At 39.1% G+C, this 20315-nt stretch overlaps 1 protein-coding gene across 30 annotated transcripts in view; it reads right to left on the bottom strand.

The window, feature by feature from the left end:
* The window catches only part of RIMS2 (regulating synaptic membrane exocytosis 2), a 449774-nt gene extending 429591 nt beyond the window's left edge, over positions 1-20183 (bottom strand). For 21 of the 30 annotated variants that reach the window (XM_051785125.1, XM_051785127.1, XM_051785135.1 and 18 more), the window contains exon 1: positions 19865-20172. In XM_051785125.1, the coding sequence (XP_051641085.1) occupies positions 19865-20034 (170 nt within the window). In that variant the 5' untranslated portion in view covers positions 20035-20172. Of the gene's footprint in view, positions 1-19864 lie in introns of all 30 variants that reach the window. The other 9 variants (XM_051785115.1, XM_051785116.1, XM_051785117.1 and 6 more) reach the window with 2 other exon arrangements.
* Positions 20184-20315: the final 132 nt, after the last annotated feature.

Genomic DNA, 20315 nt, shown 5'->3' with positions numbered 1-20315 from the left:
AATATATATTAAAATAGAGACTTAGACCACTAAAAAAAAATTGAAAAATACAGAGAGGAGTCTGAGGGTCGCTGAAGAGATCAGGAATGAGTAATACTTTGTCATAGATCACTTCTTTGATCACTTCAAATGAAACCTGAGGAACTAACAGCAACTGTGGTTTCTCCTTCCCTTGCCCTTTTTTTCTTTATATTTTTTTCCCTTTTTTTACCTCCGATGCTATATTGCCTTTATTTCTGAACCAAGGAAATTTATGGCAGGGGCTAAATTCATCCATCATAAATGTCCTTGCAACAGATATCCTGATTTATTAAAAGATTTTTTTCCTAGTATGTATGAGACCTGAAAGGACAGGTCAAATAAACCTCACCTACTAGCATTCACCAGAAGAACTGTTAAAATAAGAATAAATGCCATTATTCGCTCTTAGACTACAGCTAGGGGCACAGCAAGCTAATTGCTTCATTACAATGGACGGATTAGATTATTAAGAGTGAAATGATTATGAAGTGCACAGTCATGGGGTCATACTGGATTCCTCGTCTCTCCTGGAGGCACAGTTGTACTGATGGCAAAGAGTGTTTTTAAAATCTTAAGTATCCAGGAAGCTTCGCTTTCTCTTTTCAAATGAGGACACTGTCGCTCTTATTTGTGCTTTAATAATTTTCTAATCAGAATACTTCAACTTTTTCTAGCAAAGATGAGAAAACACAACTTGTATAAAATTCAGCAATCTCCATGGCAAACAAGAACAACCTAGGAGAACCCACCTCACCACATAATGTTTTCAGTCAAAAACATGACTGCAGGGCAAGCTACAGGTTTTCTGCTGTGGATACTGCTGTATTCCATGGACTGTAGATACTCTAATGCCATGCACACTGCAGGTGATGGAGTTTAGGAGGGGACCTAGGATAAACCTAAACAAATCTTCCACTGTGCATCAGCACCCAGATAAACTCAGCTCTCTATCATCCAAACCAGCTATTTTTTATAGTATACCGTAACTCTCACAGCGATGTTTCCTTTTTGTGGACACCAAGACACAGGGAAATTGGAGAGACTTGATACACACTTAGATTTTTTGCTATTCTGGACTAACACCTCAAAGTTGAGTTGCATGTCTGGATCTGGAGAACTGCAACATGTACCATGCTGCAGATATTGGGAAATGTGTTGTGAGAAGCTCTTGGATTCTCAGTATTGAGAACTGTATTCTCAGCTTGAAACACAAGTTTGTCAAGTATTTATTTTCAACTACTAGACTTGCCACTGAAAACTTTTTGCAATAACATCCTTCCTCAAGGACAGAAAATATAGAAGCAGAAAGAGAGAGACAAAGATGAGCACACGAAGATATGAGTCTCGTGGATGATGTGCTTTTGCTCTATTTTTACCAAAAGCTCAGAGAAAGGAACAAAACCTACTTGTGCTGCTTCAGGGGCAAGATTTGTTCAAGGCAGTAAAAATGTATTTTGGGAGTGCAAAAGGATAATCTAAGTCAGATTTGTTCTTGTTTCTAATCACTTCCTTCTTTGTGAGAGTGCAGACAATTTGAAAACTTGCTAACAAATGTTAAGGTCAGCTCCCTCTCCACCTCTGCCCAGGAAACACCCACATAGCTGCTGGAGATGGAAAGTAGCAGGCCTCCTTCCTGTCCCTGAAAAAGGCTTTGTATCCCTCTTCAGCACAGGCAGAAACAGGGCTGGGTGATTTCACTGTACGTTCGGCATTTTGGTGTCATTCTTACAGCGCCTTGACTCAATCTATCCATCTTCTGAAGAATGCAAATCAATCTGCTCTAACTAAAATTGGATAAAACAGCTTATTAAAATAAGGAAACATGGGAAAACAAAACTAGTGTAGAAATGTAGACTACAACTTCCTTTAAGTGTGTCTGACAGATTGGGAGAGCACAAGTAGGTTGTAGCAAAGCAAGGGAGTGAATAAGCAAACGAACAGAAACTGATAGGAACCAGGCTCTCGCATTTTGACTGGCAAGGCTGTCTGTCACAAGCAAATTAAAAACAGCACTTCACTTTGAAATGGTGCAGCTGACAGCACAAAAAAAAGCTTCAGCTATCACATGCCAACTGTTAGAAATAACATTAATTAAATATGCCCTTTTCAAATTTCTGTACTTTGATTATTACTTGACTAAACTGGATACATTTATCAGGACTGGAGTTAGTTTTGTTAGCACCCATTCCTTTGGAAATGCACATGCAGGAATTTGCCACCAAAAAGAGCTAGAAGAAAGACATAGGGACAAAGATCATTCAAGACAGTAAGACAACTATATTTACATGTTGCCTACTACAGATAAAAGAGTGCTAAAATGTTTTACAGTGTAGCACAGACAGTAAAAAACTTTGGATCAGAAAGATTTTCTTAATGAGACCCCAAAGGATATTGACTTGCTATTGCTTATTTTTCAAAAACAATTGCCATTTTCCATTAAGATCATACAGAGGACATTTCAGATTTTTAATATTAGGCAAATGCATGCATAATTTCTACTTTGCATTTTATTACTTAAATAGCTTTCTTTTAGCTTTAAATCAGAAATACTCTTCAAATATTTTTTGATTCCAGAAAAAGTCATATAAAAACTGATTCAAGTAACTCAAATAGTGAGCGTGCTCTTAAAGGCTAGTTAAGGGTTGTAAAGAGAGAGAACAAGAACCATTGAAAGCCCTATTGTCCCCCCTTTATCTACTGCAAACAAATAAAAACCTAAAGCTGTATCTATATACAAGATGATGTCATAAGCGAAAATATCAATTTGCAATTTCCTTCAACTGCTTTACTTTTTATTATTGTGAGCACAATACTTCCTACATATGTGATTATTCTTGAACTTTAACCCCAAATCTTTGTCATGTTTGTGGAATGTACACTAATTTCACCGTTTGTTAAAATGTTCACCTTTATACTCTGTGTATTGCCCAAACTGATGTTACACAAAAATACTGGGAGGCAGCAGAGTAGCCAAAGATCTGTGAGATTAATGAAGTAATTAATATTAAAAAAAAAAAGGTTAAAAAACTCCAGAAGCAACAGTGAAAACCATAAGTGCTGACACTACAAGGCTTGCTGACTTTTTCACTTTTAACAGGTACAGTGAATAGCTGGATCAACTTCAATAGTTACAATGAATAACTAATTTTACTCCCTTGCTAGGACATTTACAGGCAAAATGTCTCATTTTTCAGCATTTATTTTACAGATTTTATCTATTTATCTACACCCAGTGGAACACTAGATATTATAATGTTTATCCACATCTTAGAAGAGAAAACACCATCAATCTTTACAGAAATTACTAGAAAACACCTAACTGTGTAAGAAAAATAAAGACAAAAGATTTCAGCAGAATATTAGCAGTCAATCTACAATCCACTCTTTCACTATATGCACCTCCTGCTGTAGTAGTAGTAACAGTAAATGTTAATTTACTGCTAACAGAAAATTTGGAAGACTGTACAGTAATTATGGCAATATGACAAGGCTCCTTTGTATCAAGGGAGAACAGAAAAAGTCTGACAAGACCAAAGAATACAATTCTGATGTAACTGAATGTGGTTTGATTTGTTTCAAGATTTCACCAGGAGGAGCACTACACCTCACTTCAGATTGCTGCTCTCTCCACCCTTCCACAGGCAGGCAGCAATGACAGTTCAGGAAGTAAAAATTCATGGCTTAAATTCTGCAGGGTTGGAGTGAGGCTGTCTGCAGTCTTTCACTCCCACATGGCCCTTATAAGTTTTGACATAAATGATGAGGAATGATGGGTGTAATTTTTTTTCTTTCACAATAAGATTAAATCAGAAGTGATCTAATGACATTAGCAGGCTTGTAACAGAATAAAAGAATGCAAGTTAACCCAAAATTTGGCTCAATTATTTCATTACAGAAACAAAATTTTTAAGAAAGCAAAACTAAAAAGCCATAAAGTGTTTTATTTGCTTGTGATATGGTCTAGCCCATACATTTTCTTACAGGTTCCATCCACAAAAAATGAGCTGGGGAAGTGAATACCTTAAAATCAGTTTGTATTAAAATCTATAGACTTAAATGATCTTCTCCCAGAACACTTTTATATACAAAATGGATTTTAAATGACAAAAACTGGAAAATCCTATCTTGTATAAATTAAATGCAAGTAAAATTAAAAATGTTAAACTAGAACTTACATCATTTCAAACGCATTTGCACCACTGGAATAAACATAACTTTTTGGATGAAAAAAGTCTTGTTTAACATGAACATGCCCTCCATAATATCTTTCTTTTTTCAGAATAATTCCATTATCATCTCAGACAGATCTCAATAGAAGCTCTATTTTCTACAGAGAGGAACCTCTAATATAAGTGTTTCTTCTTTACATAGGAGGAGAGACCTTTTAGTATTTTGTTTTACACTAAAACAGGCATTCTAGTCAGCAGTACAAGGCAGTAACAGAGTCATTGTAACCCAGTCAGACACTGGACATTTCTAACCAGCCACTGAGACAGTCTGAATATCAACCTGTGAAAAAGTAAAAGTTCACTATACCTTCCAGAAATTAGTGTCTGACATTTATAGAAAAACGGTTCAAAACAAAGATAGTTGTAATAAAATTACTGGTTTCCAAGTGAATATGAGATTTTTAAAATGTATAATTTATTCAGATTTGTGGGCAGCAAATCCTTCCAGAAGAGTGGGCTTTGATTATGAAAGGAGGACCATCACAGTCATTTGAGGGTATAACACACGTTAACATGCTAAAATATTGCTTCTGTAGCAATTTTTACCAGGATTCTAGAGGGGAGGCATAAGAACGGGGACAGCTGTTTTATTTTGCAATACAATGCAGATCAAAGATGACAGTTATTGCAATTCAAAAAAAAAAATTCTAACCAATAGTAGAATGTAGCTCCTAATGAATACTGGGCTAATATTAGCAACCAAGTAGTACAAAATATGTGAATATTTAATATTCCTACATAATAGTCCTAGTCCTAATAGATTCATTTCTCTTCTGAAAGAATGAAATGTCCCTCTAAATATAGCGTTGCTTAAAAATAAGATTGCTAGGTAGGCATTCAGAAAATTGCTACCAGCATGGCAATATTTTTAATTGCTATATTTCTGAGTCACTTTTTTTTTAAATTCAATTAAGTCAATGAGGTTACATATCAGATGCACAAGTAAGTCTGCAAGTCTGTAACTTAGCAGAATCAATTACTTTTATTGCAATTAGAAAAAAAATTAAATGCTTTGATGCTAAGTCTATATTTTTTTTATGTGTTGGCATTAGACAGTAGCAATGGTAAGTTCACACTTTGTATTCCTCTGTGTAATCTTACAAACTTTCAGTAGTTAATGTATTCATGACCCCAGCATATTGAAAGTCAACCATAATTTTTGTCATCCACAAGATTCACTATTTAAAGTTATGTCTTAGTAACAGATTAAATTAGAACAAAATTATTTATGCATCCTCTTTTTTAAAATATTGATGTAGCCTACATTTCAAGTAAATTGCAAACAAGCTTAGAGCCAAAGTCATCACATAATGTATGTGATCTTCTCTCAGATCTTCTCTCCATGTAAAACCTGAAATACGAAGGGCAAAGCAGCTCTTCTGTTATTTCACACAACAAAAGGAGTGTCCAGTCACCTGTAAAAATATAAGAGCTTGTGTGTGCAGCAATTACAACTAGGACCTTCGCTACACAACTTTCATTATTTATATCCCAAATTACATTGGAAAATGCATCAACACAGCTTTACAGAGTCCATTCACTTAGCCAGAGTGATCTGAAGTACTGCCTCTCTCCCTTTTATCTTCAGCCTATGAGCTGAACTAACATGTCTGAAAATCAGTTTCAAAAGTGTTTAACAAGAAAACCTGCTGTTTGATGTGGAGACACAAAACCTGGTTCTATATGAAGTAATACCAGTAATGGCTTTCCAACTCCAGCTATTCAACAGAAAAAATTTGTTAGCATTTTCTTCATTTTCTTCACAAAAAAGCTCTGAACACTAATTTTGGCAGCACTGACCTCAAACACCACCTTCAAAATAAGAGATTAGCTTGTACATGTTTGACTGTTGGCTTTTTCAATGACTGCACCATGACCAGTCTTTGTGGAAATAATGGTGGAATACTTCTGTTGCTCCCAGAGACTCCAAAAGTAGTGTAGCTAATCTCTCTCAGCCCCTCAGCTGTGTTAGCTGAGCATTTTGTGGGACTGTACAGTAAATCAGATCAGTTCTTTTCTGTACTTTAAAAAGATGCACTGCCAAAGTGATGAAGGAGGAAAATGTTTTTCATTAACTTAACCTCCCGGAAACAGTTTCACTAAAGAGTTCAGCAGGCACTTGCACTGGGGCCGTGATGGTGTCATGGAGGAACAAAGGAGCAGCTGGGCTGGCAGTGGAGCTGCCTGTGCTGCACTTACAGCATAGAACTGCCTGGGACTCTGGAGCTGAATTTAGCCTCTCAGATCTGCCTTCTGGAGAAGCCTCTCTTTTTCTTACTGTATTGATTCCGCAGGGACCCAGAGCGAGTGGTGGCACTAGGCTCAAGTCAGCCTTTGTAAATGCACTTGTTGAATACTGTGGTGGGTTGACCAGACACCCACCAAGCCACTCTACCATTCCCTTTACTCAGCATGTCAGGGCAGAGAATAAGATGGAAAATCTAATAGGTCAAGATGAGGACAGGGAGAGATCACTCATTAGCTACTGTCACAGGCTAAACAGACTCCACTTTTGGAAGATTAATTCAAATTATTGCCATTTAATAACAGGGTAGGACAGTGGACACAAAAACAAATCTAAAAGCAACTTCCCTCCCCAATTCCTTCTTCCCAGGCTCAACTTCACTTATGAATCTTCTACCTCTACACTCTGAGCAGTGCAGGTGGATGGGATGGGGACATTGTGGTCAGTCGATAGCCCTTCATCTCTGTGACTCCTTCCTCATCGTGCTTGTCCCCTGCTCCAGTGTGGGGTTCTTTCCCAGGGGATATAGTCCTTAGTGAACTGCTCCAAAATGGTTCCTTCTCATGGCCTACAGTTCTTCAAGAACTGTTACACCATAGGTCCCTTCCACGGGGTGCAGTCCTTCAGGAACAGGCTGGTCCAGTGCTGGCTCCCTGCGGAATCACAAGTCCCACCAGAGAACCTGCTCCAGCACAGGTTCCTCTCTCCATGGGTTGCAGTACCTGCCAGGAGCCTGCTCCAGTGTGGGCCCTCCATGAGGTCCCAGCTTCCTTCAGGGTGCATCCACCTGCTCTGGCACGAGGTCCGCCATGGGCTACAAGGGAAAACCTGCCTCACCATGGTCTGCACCATGGTCTGCAGGGCAATCTCTGCTCTGGTGCCTGGAGCACCTCCTCCCCCTCCTTCTTCAAAAGGCAAAGAATAATTGGGCTGATGGGCATGAGTTCAATAACTACTTTCCTCTCTTTGCTGTACACACTGAGAATTTTTGAAGAAAAAATTTATTACACTGAAACTAAGGCTAGAATACATTTCAGTAATGCAATTACAAAAACTATTATGCAGATGTTCAAACCATCCCAACAAAAGATACTAATGATGACCAAATATATTAAGCAATGGAAAGGCACAGTAGAGCTCTGGTATAAACCTCCTTCCACATCATGATACTACTATTCAGCAACTTCATAAATACCGAATAAAAGATACTTATGTTCAGGATAGAAGATATTTAATGGCAATTTCTCTCTTTTAACACAAGCCAACATCTTTCTTGTGGGCAGCTTTACGGAAAATCCAGCAATGCCAATAGGAGGATGGAGCTGTTTTAAAATAGGTCATCATTATTAAGGAACTGCTTAGTCTTACTCGTGTAAGGAACAGCAGTCCCTTTGAAATACAAATTTTTTGTGGATTACTACAATAAAACACTCCTAAGCCCTTATCAAAGAAAACCTTGTCGCTATGAAGGGTGACAAAAAATGCTACAAATTTTAAACTGCTCTTTCTTATAGAAGACATATATTTTTCAATTATTTCAGTAATAACCAGAATAAATATACATCAATACCTTTACTTACTATAATTAGCATGAGATCATTAACTATTGAACTATGATTCAGCTTCCATAGTGGAACTCCAGTTTCAATGAATGTTTTTTAATTATTATTTTAAAGTGTTATTAGAAAAAATTATAAATCAAAAAAAGGCACTATTTTAACCTATATTTCTTTCAATTAATTAACATCTTACATGTCCCACTGAGTTAAGAAATAGTTATTTATGTCTGAAAGTTAAGTTAGGACACCAGTGTCTATGTGATTATGGACTAATTCCATAACTTTTATCACTCCTGTTTGTGTAGAACAAATATGACAAATGACCATTCATACTATCAGTTAAAAATCTTACTAAATTCTTTTTTCTTCCACCAAATAAAAGTTTTATTTATACATGAGAATATCTGTATTATAAAGAGCTTTGGAGTATATAACTCGGACAAAATGTTAGACAAGAACACTTGGCAAATTCTGCAGAAGACATGTTCATGTAAACACTACAAAGCAGCTAAAAACATTTATCTTCCAACCATGTCTAAATAAATTCAAAATGTATAAATGTAATTCAGTACTCAGCTATAGCCCATCGAACATTCAGCTTTGGCCACCTGCATGTTCAGATATCAAGCAGACAGAAGAATTCAAGGTGTCAAATAACAAGTACTCTTCCTTGAAAGTACCTTTTCTAGGCCCAGTGCCTTCACAGCACCCTCTCCAGCATTTTCTCAGATAAACTATAAAGAGGGCAGAAAAAGATATATTTGGATTTTTTGATACGTATTTTTAAACACGGAAGATACAGTTCTTAAAAAGGAATAGGGAAACTAGATAAAATAGTTTTCTTTCAATCATATTGGAGTTTTGCTTAACTTTACAACCTGATGGAATTATTTGATAATGTTCAGTAAAAAAATTAAAATTACTGCTTCACTTGAAATGTCTTCTGATGTGATATAAATTATCATGGAAGTAATATCAATACTTCAGAAATATTTCCCATTCAGTTAAATTCAGCTCCTCAAACCTACCACTTATCTGTGAATCAGATTATCAGCAAAGCATCCACAGACATAATTTTACAACCAACCCAAAAAGCCATTATTAAAAATCAGAACAAGAAGCTTCCTTCCATTCATAAATTAAAATTAAGTGGTTACTTTTAAATAGTTCATACTGTTTACTGTGATATTTCATATTTGTAATGATACAAGTACTTTGAAAAAAGTAAGATTTCCTGAAGCATTTTAACTTTAGTACAAAACACGTGTTCAGTAAAAGCGTAACCCTCAGCCTTCTAAACGTGACAGTGATGCTATTTTTCTAGCTGTTAGATAATACATGGTTCAGCTGTCACATACTGTGCAGCAGTCGGTTACACAGAATGAAATGAATCATAATTGCAATGACTAACCACATTAATGGAGGCATGCTGAATCAAAACCCATGTTCCCAAACTGTCTTAGGGCCTGATTCAGCAAAAATATATTTGATATTGGTACCACAAAATATCTTCCATAGATACCTGTTTATCCAGATTTTTAAAGTAAGAAAGTGTTGAATTCAGAATGCGTAGTAAGTCAACAGTATGTTTTTAACATACTACTATCAAAAGTGACCTATCAATTTGTAAGTACACAGTAGCTAAATAAATATTGTTCAAACAATACATAGTAAAAGTCAGAGGGTGTGTGAGCTTATAGAGTTTTCTTTAGGTTGTAATCTTATATGGTTTTAAGCTTACAAGTAGTGGATAAATCTTGTTTGTAACCCCCCATCTAGCAATCTGATGAGCTTCATCTATGAGATTCTATCTTCAGACTTAAGATATCCATTAATCATTCTTAATGATGAATGAAAAGAGAAGGTTTTCTTTGCAATGTACTTTTGATGATAGGTATGCTTAATCCCACATGTTGGAACGATTTTGTATTCCAAGGTCTGCTTTCAGATCTCATTCTTCAATGGTTTTCCGAGTTTAGTATAAAAAATATACCAAATCCTAAGAATAACCTTGGACTAGAAAGGAAACATACTCAGGTTCCCAGCAGTGAGTCTCAAATAGTAAAGTTATGGATAAATGAGCATATCCTAATTAATCATTGATAGAAATATAAGCAAAAGATGCAGATTGACAAACAAGGTTCTAAAGTAATCTAGAGAACCATAAAAATCAGTGCCAGCAGGGAATGTGTCCATGGCATTCTTATAAGATCAAATACTGAAGAGTTATTCTCAAAGGCAGAACGCTGCAGATCGGACTCAACTTACCTAGCTCAAGATGTCTGCAAGGTAGACTTCTACATCTGAAATATTCATACTATCTTCTTTTTAAGTCCATAGCCAGAAATAGGCTCTGTAATTCATCTGGCCTATTTGAAATGTCTAATTTAAAATGAGATGGATCACATCCTAAAGGCACCTCTTCATTTCTATTTGCTTCAAATTGAATCTAAGTGATTTCAAACATGGATGTCTTCCACTGCAGGTATTCAGATCTGGTCAGAAGAACCCCAAAGGGGTTCTGGGCTCAATAGCACAATCCAAGCTCTAAATGTTGTAGCATGGGAATGAAAAAAATACCAATTAATTTTCATTAACCAAGCAGTTCTATGAGCGCTGAACTTAAAGAAGTCTGATTTTGTGAGGACTCACACCTTGTGATTGATTTATTCTGATGTTAAGGTTGGTTCTCCCCTAGAAGAACTCCTTGGTATATCGAATGGTGTAAGCAGACTTTTTCACAGTCAGGAGTGTGGAAAATCCCTTACACTACCCACCTACTTACTTTCATTAAACCCTTAGTAATTAAGTGTCTTTGGGCCCTCAAATTTTTGTCAAATTTTTTTGTAAGTTGTCTCAGTTTAATGAGACTGAAGTGTCAACCAAAGCTTCCAGCAACTGAATAAATATAGCAGCAGACACAACTGTTTCCCTTAAAACAATGCAGGATTTCTGTATTTCCAAGGACATGCAAGACCTGTGTTCTAGATCTTTTATCAGCTCTTGCTGCCCTAATGAACAAGTTATGTGCAAAACTGGAAAAGTTTGTTCTGCATCCTAACAGTGAAGGCATACAACTGGGCAGTCAGGAATGTGAATGTATGGATAGGCAAGAGAAAGTCTAAATAACTCTGTTATTGTTATTTGCCTCTAGAGGCAAGTCCTCATTCTTGCTCCAAGGGCTGTTTGTGCATTTTATTTAAGTACTCCAATGCAAAATTCATAAGAGGCATCTGATACAGACAGAGTACAACTCAATGGGGAAGAAGACAAACACTGTGCATTAGCTGAGGTAACAAAATTCAAAATACAAAACGAAGAACCATTGATTCAACAACAGTTCTGCAGAAAAGCATGGTGAGGGTATGGTAGACCTCAAGCTGACCATGAGTCCGTAAATGCTAAATTACAACAAAAAACCCAAACACCCATGACACTGTTTGTACAAGGAAAGTGTTCTGTGCAAGACACATATTTTTATCCTCATGCTCTCCCTATACGCTTTTATTTGGAATGCTCTGTCTGGGTTTGGACACTGTGTTTCAAAAAAAGATCAGTTACTAAGCATAGAAAAATCAGCAACAAGAGCGATCAGAAGTCTAGAAAATATGACTTGTCGAGTCTGTGGAAAGGAGATGATGAGAATATACAGGAGGAGATATGATCACATTTGTGAAATACATGAAAGGTTGCTGCAAACAGAAAAATAACAGACTGCATTGCATATCCATTGAGGACAGAGCAAATAGCAAATGGCAGGAAAGAGATTTAGGTTTAACAGTAGGGGGAGAAGTCTAATGGTAAAGATAATGACTTTGAGTAACAGAGAGAAATTATCTAGGGAATTCAAGGTATCTCCATCCCTGGTTGGGCAGTAGCTGGAGTCATTGTTCTCATACCTTTCAGTAGCAAACCATCATTTGAAAAAATGTAAAATTTTCGTCCTGAATCCAAGAGCTTTACCCTGAGATCTGCTTGGTCCACTTCTCACCTTCTGTTACATAGGCAGCACAGCTCTTGCAGAGATGATTAGCTTGAATTCAATGTGTTGTCTGCTATGTACCCTTGCCTCAGCCATGAAGCATATTTATTTCACTCCTTAGGTGGGCCCTCACAACTGGGAACCACTAGGTTAGACAAATAAGCGTTAGAAACTGCTCTCTTAGAGTTGGTCATGCCTTGAGGCAAAGGATGAATTGGAAGACCTCTTGAGGTCCCAGCTTGTCCTGTTTTCTATTATTCTATGTGTTCTCTGGGCTTTAAACAGCTTTAAAAGCATTGCTTCTCATTCATCCTTTCTGTAAACAGAAAAATATATAAACGCACCAACATTTAGATAAACACTATAAGGAAAAAGATTTCTTGCTAACACACTGGAGTACCCATTTCTGAAAAGTTATATGAAAGATGGTTGTAAAGTATTTTCCAAAATAGGCCAGCTGATTCTAACTTACAATTTTATTTAAAGGTCAAAACATTTGAAGCCCCTCATATGCTTAAGACAGTACACATTCTAAAGAAAGTCTGCCCTCACAAACACACAGAACCAAAATGCCACATAATATCGAATATCTAGCAATACCTATGACCTGTTACATGTTCTATGTACAAACACAATATTATATTTGCTATAAGAAGCTATTCACCTTAAAAATATTAATGTCAAATAAAGAATAAGTAATCAGGAAGTATTTAAACAACTTCATATGAAATTTAAGAAGAAAAACCAACCCCACAGAGAGAATAAACAAAAAAAAATAATGTGTTATTAAAAGTTTAAAGACTTTCTTACAAATTTTCTAAATTTTTTTGAAACTTTGAAACACTTTCTTGAAACACCAGTTCAACTCTTGCTAACTCCTTTTAGAACAAACAGAATATCTCACTGTGTTTTTAGTAAAGGAGTTCAAAGTCTAAATCAAAAGCATTCTTTAGGGCCTCACATCAAACCTTCAAAACTCCTGGAGATACATAAAGCCAACTGTTATAACCATTACTCTTCCCCTATCAAAATGCACAAATTTGATTTCTTTATCAAAATGCAACTGAGATCACTCTGCGAGCATGTTTAGGCAGAGAAATGTGATAATAGCTGATATTTAAATTCAAGACTATAAAAGAACTGCCTTCTACCTTCAGTGAAAACATCAGAGAACAGCAGAAACTGCTTTGAACCCTTACTCTCCAAAAAATTACATGTATTAACTTCTTAAATGCACCACTGCTCCCCTATACAATCTTGTCCTGTTACATTAACTCTTCCAGTCTCAGGCCTTACTGATGCCTTTGCAGTTTCAAGACTATCTTGGAGAAACAACATGAGGACACAGTCACAACATAATATCATGCAGAAGCATCTTTTCAGCACAGCACTGATTTTGTAATGTTACGGTATCGCCAGGAGTTTAATAACTCATGAGACAAGTTGCTGGAGTTTACTGAGTTTACAAATGCACCACCAGATTTGATGTAAACTGGTTAATAAACTATAACATACCCTCAACAGACAGTTATTTCAAGAATGTAACAGTTCCTCCTGCTACACCACATAGTCCTGCAAAAGAGACAAAATCTAAACTCAGTAAGCATTGAAAACAATGTGGTCTGATTTGAATCTAATATTTATAAAAAAATTAATTTGTCTGAAAGACAAATTCTTTTGAATGCCATTTTTAAACAATTAGTATTTCAAGATATTCTTCCCTCTTGTAAGTCTAAATTTAAAGACTCTTGACCACGTTTAAAGAGATTAGGTTATCTATGATAACTTGTAGCTATTAACCATGATATAGCAAGACACATGATTAAGACAGCCCACAGCATCTCAACCTAACTCAAAAGATCATCCCCACCTCAAAGCTCATTGCTAATGTATCGTGTCTGTCGCAGTCAAACAGGTATAGATGAGATCATAACTCATCACTTTCACATGTTCTTGGTGTTTTATGTCCCCAAGTTTCTGTCAAAAAAAGCACCATCAGTGAAGATGTTGGGGAAACGGAAAGATAGTATCACACCAAAAAACTCCTTCTTGGAAAAGGGTCTTCAAAACTTCCCTAGCATTCTGACTGACTGTGAATATGACAGTAAAACTTTAAGAAAGCCACTAAAGCAAAAATGTGCGAGGTGGCATTAAGCTGAAGAAAATTCCCATTCCACTAGATTAAATTTCAAAATTCAAACTATTATTTTACTTTTTTTCTCCCTTTTATGGAACTTTCAATATCCTGTGAGTATTTTAGTACTTCATTGGCAGAGTAAAAACACATTTTACACCAGTTCTGCAGTAGCCTCACTTCTGTGTATTTTGACATTTACAATATATATACTAATTAGTCTGTTGTTTCAATGGAAAAATCAATTATTTGACATTCTCAGTTATTTAGATGTTACTCAGCTCACAGATGCACGCCAACAAAACCCAGAGTGGACCATTCAGTCCCCTAACCTCACCTCCAGAGACCACTGCATTTCACCCAGGCACTGCTTTCTAGGATATGGCCCAAGCGCCTTAAGTTATGATCCCACTCTTCTCTTTCAGATGTAAAATTAAATATTTTCTTCTTTTTTTTTTTCCCCAAAGAAGCACAGAAAAATCATTATGTGACAAGATTACAGAAAGCACACACTGCCTGGTGTTAAATATCTATTTTGGGGGTTCTTTGTTAACTAAATCCTGTGTCTGTTTTACTATTTTTGAGTCCCATATGATGTCAAACCTTTCTACATCCAACTCATCCTGATTGTACCTTTTGAATGTGAGAACATCAGCACTATTGCCGTCTTCCAAAATTTTACTCAACTTTAACATTAGCAAGCCAAATAATTAGTGTAACTGCCACTCAGTATAATCTCCAAATACATTCTGCTTAGTCACTAAGAGGAAGTACTACTGCTATCATTTGTAGACAGTGCCTAAAAGAGTGATAGATGCTTTAGAGAACAGTCGTAAACACTGAGTCTACTTGAAGAGCAAATGGTACAAGGTGTGACAACCTGACAAGTATTATCTACATAATAAAATGTCTAAGCATGTGATAAGAGTGAAGAGCAAGGAACAATGACAATTTTGAGAGAGGCCCAAAAAGCAGTACAAATTGTTAAAACAAAAGAAAGGAGTGGTGATGAAGAATATTAGGAGGGAGCAGAGAATGAGGTAGTAGGAAGGGACGAGGACAGACCAGGGCGGGGCAAGGGGTAGGTATCTTCCTTGACTATATATATTTATATAACCTCCACTATCATTTATTTTATACTGCATAAAGTTATTACTTTTAAACTCACCTTGAACATATTTTATTTTATAATGCATAGAAACAAAAGCAAAATGACGAGTGGTGTAGCAACAAACTGTTCTAATCAGAATTCCAAATTCAGACAAAAGGCAGTGCAAAATTAGGGAAGCACAACTAACAGTGCCTGGAGTCCTAGTTTACTATTTAGTCAAAAGCAAATCTTTTTGCCTGACCCTATAAACTTAGGAATTCCTATATTCATCTCTGTTTTCAAAAAGCAAAATCAATTCATCCCTCCAGCCCTAAAATCCAACTAAATACATAATGCTTTTAAAACAGTGTAAATCTGAGTTTATTATTTATAAAGGAGGATAATTATTTATAAAATAGCACAATAGCTTTGTGAGGCTGATATTTACACTGCTATGATGGCTCACGGCCATCCATCTATTGCTTCCTCTTTCCCAAGTGAGCCTCCTGCCCCACATCTCACTCTCTCAGAGTGCCATACAGAGCCCACACAGCCCAGCTTCCTTAAGGTTTCCTTGTCAGAGATTTTGCTTCAGTCAGTGTGGCTACCCAATTTTTACATGTCTGTGCAATCAGTGACACAGCAACTGAGCACACACAGGCCTCTAGTCAGTTGTACCTTCCTAAAACTCACTCTGGACTTGACAGTGGTGGCTAACAGAGAGCCACCATTCTCTAGCACACACCCACCGTGTTTCCACACGTCTCCTTGGGTAAATCAGATGACAATGCCACACACACATTTAAAAGAGGTGTTTTATAGAGACATCATGGTAAACCTGTGATGCTTTGCAAATACATGAAAAGTTGGATCATTTCATAATGAAATTTCTCTTGGAAAAATTTCATCTTCTACTGGGTCAAACTGTCCATGCCCATGAAAAGCTGAAATGCATGTCTTTTCAGAGCTGTGAGTCTGACTTTAGAAGGAGAGCATTTTATCTTTAGAATTGCTAGGCAAAGGAGCTGGAAACTCATGATACTGCAAGTAGAAAAGTGTATATGCAGATCACACAGGCTGAAACAGAAATCTTTATAAATAATGGCAGCATCCTAACATCTAATTTTTTTTTCTCTGTGCATCCTCTCAATACAGTTCTTTGATATAGAAACAAAGAATAAATGAAAAGTAAAAAGGTACAAGACTGATCCCATAAATCAATCCATATGCAGGAAATGTGCTGTCTAAAATCTGTTACAAAGCTTACACACACAAAACTAGATTTTATAAGAGGAAGGATGCGCATAATGTGAAGGAAGAGTCATCACCAAAAGTTCTATGCTGCATCCAAGACAGTAAAAAGATAAAAGTTGAAAATATGTAAATATTCTTAAAACAGCAGAGAAATACTTACACCCAGAGTACAGACATAAATTTTCTGTCACATATTATGCATATCAAATATTATGCAAATTATACATTCAAAACCCTTGTCAAAAAGACACCTTCTTAGTACATGACATTCAAAATGCACTCCAAGTGTCCCAAAAATTTCAGAAGAGAGATAGTCAAAGCATCAGAGTTTGCCACTCATCCTTTTTAAAGCAGAAGCTCCACCACAGGAACATAGTGCACAACTGTAGCTCAGCGTATTTCACAGACCAAACCAGGCCAAAGGAGAGAGCAAATCTGGAAAGCTTCTGCTTTCCATGCCATGATGTTCCAGCAAATCCTGGCAAGAATTCATGCTGACCTGATCACTATTAGTTGCTACAGACTACAACTCGATACCATCTGCATTTCCTTTCCCCCAAAACAGTAAAACAAACATAAGGAGAAGTTATGTATCTATTTTAAATCCACACATATTTACCCCAGGGAGCGAAAGGAAAAGAATAAATAGTCCACATTACAGATGTGAGTCACACTACTTAATGCTCTTTTGGAAAATGCTCAAATACCACAGTGATGGGCACAGCATAAGAGTTTGAAAGACACAAGATAGAAATAGAATTAAGAAAGGAAGTAGAGCCCAGGGACCAGCCATTCATACTGACACTCAATCACCACAAATAAAAAAAAATAAATTAGAGAGAAGACATGCTTGCTGCTTTCTTCAACATTTGAACAGTTCTTGTGCTAATATCTCTAAATGTCAACTCTTGTTTTCAGCATTTTTTTTATCCTGCTACATTTCTCCATGGAATTAAATGACACAATTTTATTGCTTAGACAGACAAAAATACCTTCCACTTCAAAAGGAGCTTGCCTTCGAGGAGAATTACACTTGAACAAAGACTGCAGGATTTAGCTCTATATTTATCTCTATGCAATAACAGCAGTTCATTCATATAAATATGGGGGGGTTCTTTCTTCTTCTTTCTCTTCTCTTGACAGAAGGAAAACATCTATCAAGAGAATTAAACTCAGTAATATTCACCTAAAGATGCAGAACAATCTCTGGTATTACTTTGGTGGAGAGTTGTTCTTAATAAATCTGTAGATATTTTCAGAATAAACATGTACTTGGTGGTTCAAAGAAACACTTCATTTTAAGAAAAATTAAACTGGTGAGTTATTCATCTGACACCAGACCACGTCTCAGTATCCTCTAAAATATTGTAGGCTATCTATCCAAATTCTATTGACAACAGCGTTTTCCTAAGAGAGCTGCTTTAGGCTATCCCTTTTGTATAAACTTTATACCATGCCATTTCCCCCACAGCTTACCCAGAACTCAAGAGGACACTTTAGTGAGACATAAAGAGAAACTGAATGCCACACAAAGTTTATCTTTAGAGTTGCTGAAGACCTTTCTTTTGTCCATTGTCTGCTTCTGAGATTCTGAAAACTACACATGAAAACAGTTCTGTTTCATTTCTTAAGTTGGTTTTACCTTGCCATTACTTGAGAACAGTTTATTCATTTGCAAGCTTACCAGTTCAAGTTGATTCAAGTATCATACTGAAATCATACTTTATATTTGATCATAAATATTATTGTCCACAACAAAAGTTGCCAGAAACCTTCTTTAAAACAGTAATGCTATTAATATATATTTAAACTGCAACTTGAATTCCTTGAAGACCTGCAATTTGCAACTTGAACTTCCATTTCCTTCTTTGTTAAAGATTTTTAAGAGTATAGAAATTTTAGAAAACACATTTGAATTTATTTTGATATATCACACAATTTAGTAATGTAAAGGAGTCTAAATTGTTTTAAAATAAAAGTATTACAATAGCAAACAAATTGTAGAGCAAGAGGCTAAGAGGTGGTGACAAAACAGGGTATGGCTCTTTATTTCCAGTGCTCACATTACACTAACATGTTTCAAAATGTTCACCTCAAAAAAATCCTCTTTTAACAGACTTTGAAATGTTTTTAGGAGATCACCTCGACATTTAGGAGCTGTCACATAAATGATATTTGAAGCTTTTGGTATGATGCTAACAATAATGCAATGAATCTTGGAAACAGACTTCAAAGTCAGCAACTAAAGCCCAGAGGACAGCTTCCAGGTGCTGAGTGTGAAAGGCCAGCTGCAGTTAACATGCCCAAGGCACAACACTAATTTCGGTATAAAAAACCGCTTAGTGCTTCAGCTTTCTCACACTCATCAAAGTCACGTCCACGATAGCAGTAGCTTTGCTTATTTTTAAGCCATTAGAAGCCAGCGTGGTTGCTCTGCCACGGAGGGAGGACAGTTTTGTCGACTTTACTCAGTGCCACCCAGCCCGGCTAGGGAAGGACACGACCCACGCCGCGCACGGGAGCGGGACCCCCGCGCTCCACCGAGACCGGCGGCCCGCCCAGGGCTGGGGCACCGCGCACGGGGAGAGACCGCACGTCCCCGGCCCCTCTGCTCCGCCAACACCGCCCCGTGCCCAGCCGGGAGACCGCGGACAGCTCCCGGTGCTGAGCCCAGCCGAGAGACAGCGGACAGCTCCCGGTGCTGAGCCGAGTGGCCGTGGACAGCTCCCGGGGCCGGGGCCAGAGCCGGGGCCGCCCCTACGGCCGTGCCCCGCTTCCCCCGGAGCCGGGGCTCACGCTTGGAAAGAGCAGCGGGGCGGGGGCGGGCGGCAGACACGTTGTCGGGGGAAGATGGCGGCGGTGGCAAACCCACCCAGCGAAGCGGCCGGAGCCCAGGCCCCGGCGGTCCCGCTCCGCCCGCCAAGGCCGCCGCCGCCAGCGTGGAGCCCGCCGCGCCCCCGAGACGGGGCTCGGTGCCGCCGGTCCGCCCCCTCCGGCGGCGCCGACCGCCGCCCCGACCCACCCCCGTCCTGCCGGTGGCACACGCCGGGTGAGGACGGCACCTGTGCGGCCATGTTGGGCGCCTGGCCCCGCCGGCGGCGGGACGCGCGGAGCCGCAGCCGCCCCGCGGAGCGCGGCCGAGGCAGGCGGAGAGCCCGGTCCCCTCTCTGCCGCTCCCGCGGGTCCCCCCTGCGCCGTGCCCCACACTCGCCCGGCGCCGAGCACCCCTGCCCGCCCCTGCCCGCCCGGCTCCTCTCTCCCGCCCCGGCCGTGCCGCCCCCCGGGGCCGGGGCAGAGACTTCCGCGGCCGCGGGCCCGGGAGGACGAGGAAGGGATGCGCCCGCCCTTACTTGAGCACGGATTGCTCCTTCTCCTCTTCCTTCTTCTGGCGGTCCATGACGGCCAGGATGATCTTCCGCTCTTCCTCCGTGAGGTGGCTGAGGTCCGGCATCTCGGGCTGCGGGGCCGGAGGAGGCTGAGGAGCGGCGGGGCCGCTCCGGGGCCCGGCGGGAGCCGACATGTTTGGTGGGAGCTGCCGCCGCTACGGGAAGCGCTGCCCGAACTCCGGCAGCACCAGCGGGAGCGGCCGGCGCCGGGAGAAGCACATACAAATCAATACCCTGTAATCAACCGGCAGCCTAATGACGGCCCCGCCGGGGAGGGGCGGGGTGCCCGTCAGCCCCGACCTCGCACCCACCCGCCCGGCCGCCGGCGGCAGCGGGGGGACGGGGACGGAGGGGCCCCGGGGCGCGAGCAGGGGGAGTGGGGAGGGGAGAGGGCAGCGCCGAGAGAGGAAGGGCC

This window comes from Manacus candei, unplaced genomic scaffold (assembly GCF_025592945.1).
Source record: "Manacus candei isolate 608988 ecotype Guabito, Panama unplaced genomic scaffold, ASM2559294v1 h1tg000019l, whole genome shotgun sequence".
NCBI lineage: Eukaryota > Metazoa > Chordata > Aves > Passeriformes > Pipridae > Manacus > Manacus candei.
The sequence above is the reverse complement of the archived record's forward strand: the minus strand, read 5'-3'. Positions and strand labels throughout refer to the sequence as shown.